We start from the raw sequence: 14827 nt of genomic DNA, 5'->3' as shown, positions 1-14827 counted from the left end.
ATGGAACTTAGAAACATGAAAGAAATATTACAAGAATGAGGTGAATCGCTGGTTTATACTTTAAAATTATTGGAAAATGAGATCTTAGAATATGAACAACAAAGACAACAAAGGCAAAAGATGGAAGATGAGGTGGAGCTGACTACAGGAGAACCATTTTTAACTACCATCAGGAACAAAGAACTCTGAAAAGAAGGAAGAGAGGAATGGGAAATAAAAACATGAGACGTAAGAAGTTAAATAAAAAAGGGAATATCTGTAAAATTCAAAAAGGTAAAAAGAAACAGCAGAAAATTGAAGGGTGGAAGGAAGTTATAAATAAAGAAGGGGATAAAAACTGGAGGGACAGAAAAAAGGGGAGAATGAAAGGGAAAAGATGGGATAAGAAGCAGGATTTGGAAACAAAGAAATATGGGAATTGCAAAAAAATGAAAAGGAATTGTTTATTTAGAATGCATGAAGACAATGGCTAATTAATAATTTTAAAAAGGGATTCTGCAAGGTGAGGAGGTCTAAAGTTATGAAATAGGGACATATTGATTTATATGATGGAAAATAGAACTGTTATTTTTTGGTATTGGAGTCTAAGCTCTTTTCTTTTATGTATAGAGATAACTGCAATTAACTAATGGAATATGTTTTATTAAAAGTATTGAAATATGAATGGAATAATTAATGGAATATGTGTATTAAATATACTGAAATAAATGAAATTATATAGGAGGAGAGCTGAAATGAAATTAATATCAGGGTTCAGGATTAAATGAATAGATTAATATGTCTTTTTTTGAAATTGTAAACAAATCTTATGAAATTAAGATGGCAAAAACCATGCAGAATCTGATTTATATATGCTATATAGTTTTAAAGGGATTATTAATTTTAATAAAAAGTTAAATGTTTAATGGGACTTAAAAGGGGAGAAGATTAACAAATATATAGTATTTTGAGGTGGCACACTTAAATTGATAATTTAGAGGGGAAACTATATTTTAGAAGAAGTGTATCTAATTAGAATGTAAGATGAAATTTACAAATGTGACAGTTAAAGATATCAAATTATAATAATTATGAATCTAACAAAGATGAATTAAATAAGAGGTAAGCATTTGGAATAATACAATAAAATAGAAAATGTATAAAAGCATTGTTAAGATAAGTTGAATACAAAATCTGAATATGTAACTATGGTCATATTTGTATGTATATGTGAAATCTGTAATCATGCTGTTCACTAAAAAGAGATGTTTTTAAAATGTGAAAAATTGAATAAAACTTGTTTAAAAAAAATCCCACTCATGAGCATGGAGTGCCATCTTCTTGTCTTGCCTCTGTTCCAGATGGACTGCCAAAGCTATGCCCTGGGTATCATCTCACCTCTATCAATTCAATTCAATCTTTATTGATTAGCTCTTGGGCCCTATCAAAGTGCAGAATTCAGGAAACAAATTTTTACTAAAATTTGATTTTAGTAATTTAAATGGAATTAAAGCAATTTAAAATGGAATTAGATAAAATACAATTTCAAATGAAATTGGAATAAAATACAATAACGTAAGATATAAATAAAATACAGTATAATAAAATAATATTTTGGTGTCACCCCTGCAATCTACCTCAATTCGTCCAACATATACAGATCTCAACTGAACCATTTTCCTCAGGTATTGTGCTGTCTCAAGCATTATTTTCAGATTCTGACTGCACAGGTGAGCCAGGTCTCTACTTCTGCCCCTCTGCAAATGCAAAGATGTTCATTGTAGGGTATACAATGGAATCTCCCATATCTGACCATTGTGTCAAGCTGTTCAAAACTCACTCATGTAAATATCTTCCTAAGATGTTTGGCAGTTGTAGCTTCAAATAGCTGTCTATTTGAAAAATATGTTTGTATTTGCTCAGCTATTTCAAGTTACCCACCTTACTAAGGGTAGCTCTATCATTTTGTGTTTCTATATCCTTAGTTCTTTGGGCAGCTCTTTTTTAAAAATCGTTCTCCTGTTACACAAGAGACAGGAAGGCCACAGCTTCTTACAAAATTTATTAGTTCATGATCCAGGAGATTTGTGATTGTGAATTTATTTGCTCTAGTAGACATAACTTGGTAGACTTATCAGTCTCCATTTCATTGACTTTGTGCCCATAGTTATATGAATAGTGCATGAATTGTTTGAATTCCCAATTCAACTCTAACTGCTGCAGCAGTTGTTCTTGGATCTACAATCAAAATGCCCATCTCAAATACTGGGACTGTGTTCTAGTACTGCAGTTGAGTATTAACCCCAATCTCCTGCTCCATACAACAGCATAGGGGTAACCTTAGTTTTGTATACTTTAATTAATCAGGCTAGGGACCCTGTGGGTATCTCACCTCTATCCTCAATCCCCAAGGGTCTACACTGGGGTCTGTAGCCATATCTTCATGATGTCTCTGGGATAAGACTGACTTTTCATTTCAATCTTTTAAAAAAATTCCCAGTCTACACTGCATTCATATAACAGATAATCAGAGTTGGAAGGGACCTTGTGGTCATCTAGTCTAACCCCCTGCCCAAGCAGGAAACCCTACACCGTTTCTGACAGATGGGAGTCCAATCTTTTCTTGAAAGTCTCAAGTGATGGTGCAAGCCATTCCATTGATTGATTATTCTCACTGTCAGAAAGTCTCTCCTTATTTCCAGGTTAAATCTCTCCTTGTTCAGTTTCCATCCATTATTCCTTGTCTGGGCTTTGAGTACTTTAGAAAATAGCTTGACCCCCTCCTCTCTGTGGCAGCCCCTCAAATATTGGAACACTGCTCTCATGTCTTCCCTGGTCCTTCTCTTCACTAGACTAGCCAGGCCCAGTTCCTGCAATCATTCTTCATATGTTTTAGTTTCCAGTCCCCTAATTGTCCCGGTTGTCTTCTCTGTACTTTTACTAGAGTCTCAACATTTCTTTTATAATGTGGTGGCCAAAACTGGATGCAGTACTCTAGGTGTGGTCTTTCTAAGGCTCTATAGAGTGGTATTAGTACCTCACTTGATCTCGATTGTATCCCTCTGTTAGCTTTTTTGGCTGCTGCTGCACACTGCTGGCTCATATTTAGCTGATTGTCCACTAAGACTTCAAGATCCCTCTCACTATTGAGCCTGGTTTCACCCAGCCTATATGTGTACTTTTGGTTTTTCTTGCCTAAGTGTAGGACTTTACTTTTCTCTACATTGAATTTCTGCAGTATACAGCAGAATTCAACAGAGCTACTGCCCAGAGATAAAAGCTGTTTTTCAGCCTATTTGTCCTTGTTTTTATTATTCTGTACCATCTGCCAGATGGTAATAGTTCAAAAAAAGGGTTTCCAGGATGAGATGGATGTTTGAGAATGTTTTGAACTTTCTTAAGGAAGTGGGAGCTATAAAGCTCTTCCAAAAATGGGAGAGGACAACCAATGATCTTCTGGGAATGACGTTAACCCTCTGGAGTGCTTTCCTATCTGTCCCTGTGCAATTGGCAAACCATACAGAGGTGCAGCGGTAGAAGGTCACCAGCAGTTTTTCATTCAGTTGTTGTTTTCTGAGAAGTCTCAGGTAGTAGAATCTCTGCTGGACCCTTTTGACCAGTGCTGCACTGTGAGCAGCACTGGTCAATGTGAGGTCAGGTCCTCTTTTATGATAACACCCAGAAACTTAAAACTGGCCACTTGCTCCACTTGGTCTCCATTGATAAGCAAGGGCTGGATGTCTGATCTGTTCCTTCTATAATCCACTATAGCTCCTTGGTCTTATTGGTGTTGAGGACCAAGTTATTGTCTCCACACCATGAAAGCAACTGGTCCACCTCATCTCGGTAGGCAGACTCATTCCCCCTGGAGATGAGTCCCACCACTGTTGTATCATCTGCAAATTTAGCAATAGTATTACTAGCGTGAGTGGGAATGCAGTCATGCACATAAAGAGTATAGAGTAAGGGACTCAGCACGCAACCCTGTGGTGTACCAGTGTTAAGAATAAGGGCTGAAGAGGTATGATTATCTAATCTGACCCTCTGTGAAAGCCAGACAGGAAATCCATAATCCAAAGGCAGATTGGATTAGAAAGTCCAAGGTCCAGAAGTTTAGACACTAGTCTGTGTGGAAGAGTTAAACACAGAACTAAAATCCACAAAAACCATCCTCACACAGTCCCCCTGCTGTTCTAGATGAGTCAGAGCAGTGTGAAGAGTGATGGCTATAGCGTCCTCTGTAGATCTATTTTTTCTGTATGCAAACTGGTGTTTATCAAATGTATGTGGAAGTCCAGAAATGAAGTGCTGACAGACCAATTTCTCAAAGCACTTCATGATGATAGGAGTGAGTGCCACTGGTCTGTAATTGTTGAGGTTATTGATAGGGAACTTCTTTGTCAGCGAAACAATGGTGGAAGCCTTCAAACAAGATGGAATAGATGACTGGGATAAAGACTGATTGAAGATCCTGGTAAAGACTCCAACCAACTGATCAGCACAGTCTTTAAGCACTTGGCCAGAGATACCATCAGGACTGGCAGCCTTTCTAGGGTCCACAGCCCTCAGAATGCTCCTCACCTTTTGTTCCTCCACAATGAGGTGGGGGCTACAATTGGCTGGTGGTTGTATTTTATCTGTCTCTGATGTCTCTGAGCAAAGAAATGATTCAGTTCCTCTGCCAATGAAGCATCCCCCTCAGCAGGGATGACATTGGTCAGTTGATAGTTTGTAATTTGTTGAATCCCTTGCCACACCTGCCTCCTGTTATTGCTACCTAAAGGCCTTGGTCCTGTCATGCAAGAGGCGCTGGTCTTCCTTGGTCATCCAGGGTTTCTGATTGGGATAGATCCTAATATGTTTATCCACAGTGATAGTATCTATGCAGTGTTTGATATAGCACAGAACAGTTGCAGTGTGCTCCTCTAGGTCAGGGTGGTAAAAGATGTCCCAATTTGTGTTCTCAAAACAATCCTGAAGCTGTTGGGAAGCATCTTCTGGCCAAGATTTCACTGTCTTTATTATAGGCAGAACCTGTCTCCTAAGATGGATGTATACTGGTGCTAAAAGCAATGACATATGGTCTGATTGTCCTAAATGTGGTAATTGTATAACCTATAGCCATATTTGATGTTGGTATATACTTTGTCCAATATGTTTGCTCCTCTAGTAGCACATGCTGATAGAATTTAGAGATTTAACATGCTGATAGAATTTAGGGAGCACTGCTTTTAAATCAGCTTGATTAAAGTCCCCCGCTATGATATGCACAGCATCAGGATACTTATTCTGCTGATTACTAACAATGTTATACAAGAATCCCAAAGCTATGGTAGTATTGGCATCAGGTGGGATATAGACTGCAGTAATCAAAACCACGCTGAATTCCCGTGGAAGATATATGGGTCTACATTTAAGAGTTATATACTCCAGATCCATGCAGCAGTGGCTGTTGTATTGATACGCCAGCTTTTGTTCACATAAAGGCTTAAACCTCCCCTTTTGATCTTGCCAGAATCTCTACTCCTGTCCTGCCAGTGAGCTATGTAGCCTTCCAGCTCAACAGCTGCATCTGGAATGAGTGAATGAAGCCAAGTTTCTGTGATTAGCAAAACACAGCAGTTCTTGATGAATTTAGTCTTTGCAATCTGTAGCCTTAATTCATCCATTTTGTTAGTCAGAGATCTTGCATTGGTAAGAAATATACTTGGAATTGAAGGCTTGTGTGGAAATTTAGCCTAAAGAAAATCCCAGCATGGCATCCTCTCTTCCTCTCCCTGTTCCTCTTTTTCCGCCTCTTCCTCCTTCCTACAGGGATAGTGATCCATGGCTCCTCCAGGGTCCTACCTGCCTTCTTCGGTATGTTATGAGAATATATAAAATCATCCGTAATAGCCTTTTCGCATTTCAGTCCAATTTGTAACAAGGCTTGCTGACTATAGATGCTCCTTGCCCCACAGGATTCAATCAAAGAAAGGATCCAAAACACACACAGAATCATACACACCATACACTGAAAGAAGGAGTGGTCAGCTGAGGCATTCATGTGAGCCTATCTTCTTGGGTGTTAGCTATTCCTGCCAGCTTAATATCATCTGCAAATTTGGTAAGTTTACCTTCTATTCCATGTCATTAATGAAGATATTGAAGAGTACTGGGCCTAAGGCAAAATCTTGCGGCACCCCACTGCTTACTTCCCTCCATGTAGACTTAGACCCATTAAGGACTACTCATTGAGTATGGTTTGTCAGCCAAATGCGAATCCATCTGGTGGCGGTGCTATCTATCTGATATCCCACTTTTTTATAGCTTACCATTAAGTAGATTGTGGTCTACTTTGTCGAATCTGCTTTTAAGATAAATATGTATGGTGGGAGAAGAATGGTGGTAACAAAAATATTTAATAAAATGCAGCTCTCCAGTGCAAAATTTCATAAAGCTGAATGTTACACATAACTATTGCCATCATATTCACTGTCATGAATTTGGTATGATATGATACCTTACTATTTATTATTTTAATGCATATGCGCTTACAACAATTGTCACTTAACTACTTGGGGTGACTGCTTGAACATATTCACCATAACCAGTGTCTAAGAACTGCTCACCACTCAACTCTTTCAGCCAATCTGTGTAAGGTTTGTCTTTTTTCAACAGAAAAGGTGATGGAGATGGACTGATGAATCCACCTACAACTACAAAGCCTGGATGATAGGCTGGGTAGAAAACATAAATCAAGTGGAGCAATGTGCAGAGCTGATGTATTTCTCAGGTAAGTCAACCCTTCTTACCTGGTGGTCCTTGATGAACCAAGTTTTCATCCTTAATGAACCAGCCAGGACTATCGGGAAAATAAGGGGTGGTTTGTTTAATTTGGAGTCATCCCATAAGACAGAGGAATGGGACCCATAGGTTCCATAGAATTTCCATAATTCAAAACTACTTTAGTTAGTTTACTTTATTGTCCTTACACCTCGTATAATGAAATCAAACACCATCTTCGGTGCACATCATGACCATGAAAATAAACACAAACACACATCCTTCACACTCCACACATTGAACCAAAAAACCCCAACACTGCACCAACACTGCACTATACAGTAGAATTCAAAAGAGCTACTGCCCTGGAATAGAAGCTGTTTTTCTATGCTGGCTGGAGAATTCTGGGAGTTGAAGTCCACAAGTTTTAAAGTTGCCAAGTTTGGGGATCCCTGGACTACAGTGATATGAAAGAGCAGTGCTAGATATTTCACTTCATTTTTTTTTTAATTTTCCAAAATCAAGGTATTAATCACCCTTTTGCTCTTTACTAAAAAAAATAATGTTCATTCTTAAAATTATGTTTAAAACTTATTTGGTTAAGGATTGAAGGACATTTACCTTACATAGTAAACCCTGTTGATGCAAAGGTTCCTAATAGCTGAAAAGCAGTTAACAAGCCCTTTGTGAAAATGATTAGAAAAGAAAGTTGTCACTGATATATATATTTGGGTACTTCCTGCCAGCAAAGTTTTCAGTCAATCCTAAAAGCTTTCCAAAAATTCCAGAGAGAATTAAAGAGAAACTGTTGAGAAATGAACAGATGCCCAGGATAAAGTCTGATACTGGCATCCATTGCCTTTCATATGTTAGAATCATAGGGCTGGAAGGAACCTTATACCATCCTGGACAAATGGTTGTCCAACCTTTTCTTGAAAACCTCCAGGCTTCAGCAGTGTTCACCTGTGCTCAAAGGAATGCATGTTGGTGCTTCAATTTCAGTCAAGACTGCCATTTTAATGTTTTTGGAACTCCTTCTGCTATGATGCCCCTAGGGGCCAACATGTCTTTTCTCCTCTCTTTTCCATTTATTCCTTTTATTCCTTTCTCCTGAAATATTAGGGTGAAACTCTTGGATTTGATGCAGCCGATACAACTGCTTCTGCTCCACAGGTGGTAGGATTCAAATTTTTTACTACTAGTTCTGTGGGCATGGCTTGTTGGGCGTAGTGTGGCATGGCTTGGTAGGCATGGCAGGGGAAGGATACTGCAAAATTTCCATTCCCTGGGCACTCCTGGGGAAAGGTTACCACCCCACTAACCTGCTTTCCAGCTCCATTCTCCTGTGCAGGGCAACAAAAGAAGACCCAGCCAATCAGCTGGGACTCAGGAGGCAGAGAATAGATGGGGGCAGGGCCAGTCAGAGGTGGTATTTGCTGGTTCTCCGAGCTACTCAAAATTTCCACTATCGGTTCTCCAGAACTGGTCAGAACCTGCTGAATACCATCTCTGGCCCCACCCAATGTTGCTATTCCCTTTTCTTGAATGACAGAAATACCCACAGAAACTTTGTATTGTATATATAAGCTATAGAGAGTTTATTTATACTGTATTTCCATCGAGAAAAAGGAGGAGAATAGGGTAATGGGGTAGTTGTCTGTTCTAAGAGGAAAGTTTACATAGGAATAGAGAAAAATCTGATCAAAAGCAGTAAAATCAACAGGATGCCGATCAAATTTGCAGGTATTTTGTAGCTGGTTCTGGTTGCATCCCAGCTGCCTTCCTCCAGATGGCTCTACAGCTGGTACTTACAGATGTAAGCATTTCGACCGGTACATTTCCCATCGTTCCACAATTTAAAATCTAAAATGCAAAAAATAAGACAGAAGTTAATTCTTAATTCCTTCAACAGCGGTCTGGAAAATATGGTCATTCTTTGGAAGTTTTCCACTGATCCCAATGGAATTACCCATGAAAGGCAAAGTGAATGTTGACTTCCAGAGAATAAATGGAGAATACAGTTATTGATAGTCCACCCCTCTGCAAAAAGTTATTTGTCATTGTCAAAATAAACTTCCTCGCTTCATCACAAAAAGAGTTCTAGTATTTATGAAAGAGGAGAGGGGAGGGGAGGAGAAGGAAGGGAGGGGAAGAAAAGGGAGGAGAAGAGAGGGGAGGGGAGGGGAGGAAATGTAGGAGAGTGGAGGAGAGGAGAGTAGGAGAGGAGAGGAAAGAAATGGAAAGGAAAGGGGAGGAAGGGGGCAGAAAGGGAGGAGAAGAGAGGGGGAGGGGAAGAAGGGGAGGAAAGGAAGAGAGGGGAGGGGAGGAAAGGGAGAAGAAGGGAGGGGAGGGGAAGGGAGGAGAGGAGAGGATAGGAGAGAGTTGGGGAACCGTGGAACAGTTATCTAGCTTTGCCCTCATGGAAAGCTAACCATTTCTCCTAAAGGCTTTTATTTAAAAAAAAAAAAGGAGATATTGAGAGTGAGGTAATCTTTAGTTTTGAATTATGGGATAACTTCATGAAACATATGGTTTCCATTCCTCTTGCTTATGGGATAATTCCAAGTTAAACAAACAAACCCTTGTTTCCTTGAAGGCCATGGCTTGACTAAATGACCACCAGGTAAGAAGTGTTGACTTACTTGAAAAATATGTCACCTCCACACAGTGCTCATTCTTTTGACTGTTGTCTGGCTGGTAAGGCAGCCAGGCTTGATAGTTGTAGGTAGATTCATCAGCCCATCTCCATCGCCTTCTCTGTTGCTGAAAGACAGACCATGATCACATGTTAAGAAGGTAAGTAAACTCTTGGGATCATAAGCTACACCAATTGGCTGGAAGAGTTGAGTGGCAGGCAACTTTTAGATAATGACTACAATGAAAAGTTCAAACACTCTCCCCAAGTTGTCAAGGGACAATTTTTGTAGAACGCATGATTCAAGGTAAAAACAGCAATCATGCACAATTGGCTGGAGAATTCTGGGAGTTGAAGTCCACAAGTCTTAAAGTTGCCAAGTTTGGAGAGCTCTGATTAGAAGCTTTCTTGATATCACTACAGTCAGAACAGGATGTAGACTAGATGAGGCCCTAAACCAGGGATGTTGAACTCGCGGCCCATGGGCCAGATGTGTCACACACTGGCCATGCCTAGCCCCATTTTAGCAAAGAGGAAAAACATGATGATATGTCACTTGACCACATGATGACACAAGTTTGACACCCCTGCCCTAAGCTAAAGAAACCTTGAAGGGCCAATTGTTCAAGAGACTTTAACAGACTTTAATAGTAAGGAATGTAAAGTGAAAAATACAAATTATTTTCAAAGGAAGGTATATGCTAATTATATATTTTTCATTTGGCTGGCTTGATCACTCTCATAGATTATAACAATATACCTTGCAAACAGATATAAATAAGAAAAAATAAGAGAAAAAGGGGGAAATAAATAAATCTCTTCATCCCATTTCCCACCACATATCTATGAGGAAATAATAAAGCTTCATGATTCAATCTTTTTTTTTTAAATTTAGTTTATTAATTTTTACAATTAAAACCAGTCACAATACATACACAAATAAGCAAAAGAAAGAAAAAGAAAGAAGAGAGGAGAGGAAGAGAGGGAAAGAATTTTGAGAAAAGAAAGAAAAAGAAAGGGGGAAGAAAGAAAGAAAGAAAGAAAGAGGTCTTTTGTTTTCATAACCTTAACTTGTGTCATATAACCACACCTGTTTTTAACTTAACTTCAATCTTAATGAGTTGATATTTTTTGCTTTCTGTTTTTAAACATCAACAAAAAATTATTATTTAAACGATGGCTACTCAAGAATTTTACACCTACAATACATATAAAGTGCCCCATAAATTTCTGAAAGCCAAAAAGAACAAATTCTGAAAATTGTTCAGATTGTGCAAGCCACAAATGTAGCTTAATTGAGCCACATTGATGCAGTGGTTAGAATGCAGTACTGCAGGCTATTTCTGCTGACTGCTGGCTGCCTGCAATTTGGCAGTTCAAATCTCACTAGGCTCAAGGTTGACTCAGCCTTTCATCCTTCCAAGGTGGGTAAAATGAGGACCCAGATTGTTGGGGGAAATATAAACTCTATAAATATGAACTCTGAAAACCTCTTAGAGAGGGCTGTAAAGCAGTTTATAAGTCTAAGTGCTATTGCTATTAATTAGCTTGTGCCTAAATCCAGCACTGATTGTAGTTACGAGCATCAAGAATCAACTTCAGGTTCCTAGCAATACATTAAGGGTTAATGTCATTGCCCAGAAGATCATTGGTTGCCCTCTCCCCTCTTTGGAAGAGCTTTATAGCTCCCGCTGCCTTAAGAAAGTTCAAAACATTCTCAAAGATCCATCTCATCCTAGGAACCCTTTTTTTGAACTATTACCATCTGGCAGACGGTACAGAATAATAAAAACAAGGACAAATAGGCTGAAAAACAGCTTCTATCCCAGGGCAGTATCTCTTTTGAATTCTGCTGTATAGTGCAGTGTTAGTGTGATGTTGGGGGTTTCCGGTTCAATGTGTGAAGGGTGAAGGATGTGTGTTTGTGTTTATTTTCATGGTCATGGTCATGATGTGCACTGAAGATGGTGTTTGGTTTTGTTGTACGGGGTGCAATGACAATAAAGTAAACTAAACTAAATTAACCACAGCAAACAGCTCACCTAAAGTAACAGACGTGGATGTGTAAAATTACTTGGTAAAGAATGCAATGAAAAAAAAAGAAAAAAGAAATGACAAACGTCAGACTTACTCCAGAGATATCACGGAGTCCTATCCAGACATGGCTACGTGATTGCTGTTTGTCTCTGATGTATACAGACATTAGTGCAGACTCTTGGATGCTGAGGATAGAGGCGAGATGACATCCAGGACCAAAGGTCTGGCACTCAAACTAGGAATAAAGGCAAGACAAGGAAATAATTCATGAATGGGATCATTCCAGACTCTAAACATTCCACATCTCCAATTGTGCAATTTTGGCTTCTCAAGAAATTTTTCACCACATGGTTCAACCATTTCAACCACTCATGGTTCTTACCTCAGCTTCATCCCAACTTAGTTTCTCATCAAAATATCCATAGCAGTTCCCCTGTTTCTGCAGCCAGTTTCTGGGGCATGACGCAGCCTTGGCTGCATGGAGACAAAAGGAGATTAAAAATGTAAGTAAATGGAATAGTTTCCAGATATTCCTGAATGGGGAGTGATGGCTCAGTGGTTAAAGGTGCTGAGTTTATCAGCTGGAAAGTTGACAGCCCTGAGCACCACGAAACAGGGTTTGCTCCTGTCCCTGTTCCTGCCCACCTAGCATGAAAATACAAGTAGATTAATAGGTACTATTTAGGTGGCATGGAAAATGTCTTCGGACAACGCTGCCTCCCTTGGTGAAGAAACAGATGTGAAAACCGTGCCCTAGAGTCAGATAAACTGGATAAAAAATTATGGGGGGAGAATGATGTTGTAACTTTGAACTTTTCACAGATAACAACTTTTGCAACCTCCCACAGTCACATGATCAAAATTTGGTCACTTGGCAGTGGACTCATATTTATGATGGATGCAGTGTGACCATGCGATCCCCTTTTGCAACCTTCGGACAAGCAAATTCAACAGGGGGAGCCGGATTTACTTAACAACCGTGTTATTAACTTAAGAGCTGCCAATGAGTTGCTTAACAACTGTTCCCCCCCCAAAAAAAATGGTTGTAAAATGGGGCAGAACTCACTTAGCAAGTGTCTGGCTTAGCAACAGAAATTTAGGGGGCTCAATTGTGGTCGTAAGTCGAGGGCTATGTACCTCTGCCGCAGTTTTTTTCTCCTTTCCACCACCAAAAATTATCCACAAGCACAGGGGTGGCTTTGAGGGTCTTAAATGGGAAGGGGGGAGGCTTGAGGTATCCCTTGCATGGAGTCATAGACCAAAGAATTTGAATCCAGGACAGCCAGGATTAAAAATCACACTAAACCAGAGGTCGCCAACCTTTTGGACCTCAGGGACCACCAAAGTCATAATTTTAAATCCTGCGGACCAGAGACCCTGGGAAAATCCCAAAAAAATCTGCAGGAAAATCCCCATCCCGTTTTCCTACCGATTGATCATTCTTTATTTGGGATCGCAGGATACCGTCTCCAGCTCCGTTCTCAGGGGGAGAGAGAGAGACTTTTGGCTTCATGCAAGGAAATCAGCAGAAACAGCGGAAGTCTTTTTTTCTCTCCCCCAAACTCCGCTGTTAGTCATTCCTGTCCTTTTTTTTGTTTAGTAAAATTTTATTTCAGTTTTCCACATTTTAAAAACATCTCTTTTTAGTGAACAGCATGATTCCAGGTTTACATACAAATATGACCATAATTACCCATTCATCTTTCGCATTCAACTTCATATTTTACCAATACTTTACATATTTTCTATTATTACATTTTTCCCAAATACTTTTCTCCTATTTAAATTACAAATAACTCTCATATCTTCATAATCCTTGTACTTTTGTACTTTTATCTGTCAGATTTGCAATTTCATCGTATATTCTTATTTCAAAACTTTACTCTTTTTTATTCCTGAATGGAATCTCTTCAGTTAGAAATAGACATGATTGGAAGGGTTGAGGACTGTGGCTCAGTATCTCAACCCTTCAGAAGTAAAAGGAGATCATCTGCTGAATTGCCCATGAACTTCACCAATTATGAAGGGAATGACTTTTTTCTGGTTTAGAGGATAGGATTTTAAGATGGAGCAAAAGGGCTCAGGGACACAAAATACTTCCACTTCCTCATTTCAACCTTGAAAGTGGTCCAAAATCTATTTTCCAGACCAATGTCAAGATATTCTAGGGATCTGGAAGAACATTAGTGACCAAAAGGCCTCCTAGTCCTATTCTCAGCCCTTAAAACATTGCAAAAATCTAAAATGGACAACCCCATGTTGAACCAACAACCAATGGAACAGCTTGCCCTCGGAAGTTGTGAGAGCATAATCACTTGAGATTTTCAAGAAGAGATTGGACTGCCATTTGTCAGAAATGGTGTAGGGTCTCCTGCTTGGGTGGGGGGGGTCAGACTAGATGATCTACAAGGTCCCTTCCAACTCTGATTATCCACTATCTGTTATATGAATAAAACTGTGCTGTATTGGAGTCATTGGAAAATATGGCAATGTCTGAGAGAGAGAATTACTATCCCTACTCCTAACATGGAAATTAAATTAAAATGTGGAACCTGACAAATTACCCTGCTGAAATATATCCATTTTATTAGTGCATCTCAGCAGTACAGTTTCAGAAAGCTGGGAGCAGCATAGAATCCCATCTGACTCCTATAGGACACATAAAAATGTCTGAAGACAGAGCTTACTTATCCAAGTTGTTTAATTTGCAATATTTCCCATATCACGATTAAATTGGGGGGGCTTACCTCCCAAAAAAGGGTTATTAATCAAGATTCCAAGGCAACAGAGGCCGATGTACATGGAAAGTCCCATCTCCTGCTTACCTTTAGGGAGAAAAGAGAAGTAGATGTGATAGAAGAAATAATAGAATGGCATTGATATTAGCTTGCTCGGAAAGAAAGTACATTGTCAAGTTCCATAATTTAATTTTGATCCTAGTCTACCTGAAAACTTTACTGTTTCAGTTCCTAGCATACAACTCATGAAAAGCTCTATTGCTACTTCAAAAAGCCATCTTCTTATTGCAAAGCTGGATCACTGTACAGATAGCAGAGAGTGTCTAACCAATTCTTACCAAGGATGCTTTCAGCCTCTCACCTTTCAAATTTCTACAACTGGGAAGTTGGTGGACTGCTGATTTCTGAGCAACCATTAAATAGTCTCCAGATAGGCTTGGCACAATATCAAGACGGATACATTTCCTCAAAGATTTTCTTGTCCACCCTCTTCTTTTGTCCATAACTGACAGGAAAACAAATAAAACTCAGTGTCAAAGAAAACTGATCAATATTTCCTTAGGTTAAAGAAAGCAATTATCAAAAATCAACCTATTGATTCTGGGAAGCAAATGTCATGCTTTATTTTTCATTTATGATATTTGCTTGGTTTTTTTATTTTATTGGTCTTAAG

General features: G+C 39.2%; 1 protein-coding gene and 1 pseudogene across 2 annotated transcripts; one reads left to right on the top strand and one right to left on the bottom strand.

The window, feature by feature from the left end:
* LOC148129236 (C-type lectin-like) overlaps positions 1 to 7871 on the top strand; it is a 55469-nt pseudogene extending 47598 nt beyond the window's left edge.
* A 447-nt stretch (positions 7872 to 8318) lies between these two features.
* LOC113428521 (C-type lectin BpLec-like) lies at positions 8319 to 14577 on the bottom strand. Of its 2 annotated transcripts, none has more exons than XM_087947809.1 (6): positions 14516 to 14577; positions 14164 to 14241; positions 11799 to 11890; positions 11511 to 11651; positions 9387 to 9507; positions 8319 to 8607 (listed from the first exon to the last, which is right to left on the bottom strand). In XM_087947809.1, exons 1-6 carry the CDS (start codon positions 14568 to 14570, stop codon positions 8540 to 8542), a joined length of 555 nt encoding a protein of 184 aa, XP_087803935.1. In that variant the 5' UTR covers positions 14571 to 14577; the 3' UTR covers positions 8319 to 8539. The 2 variants fall into 2 exon arrangements, with proteins under 2 accessions (XP_087803935.1, XP_026546860.1); XM_026691075.2 differs by having other exon boundaries at positions 14493 to 14575.
* Positions 14578 to 14827: the final 250 nt, after the last annotated feature.

This window comes from Notechis scutatus, chromosome Z (assembly GCF_049901735.1).
Source record: "Notechis scutatus isolate UNSWTSFEM ecotype Mainland chromosome Z, rNotScu1.2, whole genome shotgun sequence".
Lineage (NCBI taxonomy): Eukaryota > Metazoa > Chordata > Lepidosauria > Squamata > Elapidae > Notechis > Notechis scutatus.
The sequence above is the reverse complement of the archived record's forward strand: the minus strand, read 5'-3'. Positions and strand labels throughout refer to the sequence as shown.

Bases quoted from the DNA above. Each gene is read 5' to 3' on its own strand.
- LOC113428521 (XM_087947809.1), bottom strand. From the start codon at position 14,570: ATGGTTGCTCAGAAATCAGCAGTCCACCAACTTCCCAGTTGTAGAAAT. The intron at 14,242-14,515 runs GTGAGAGGCTGA...TTCTCCCTAAAG, and splicing joins CAGTTGTAGAAATTTGAAAG to GTAAGCAGGAGATGGGACTT. The intron at 8,608-9,386 runs GTAAGTCAACAC...TTTGCATTTTAG, and splicing joins GGAGGTGACATATTTTTCAA to ATTTTAAATTGTGGAACGAT.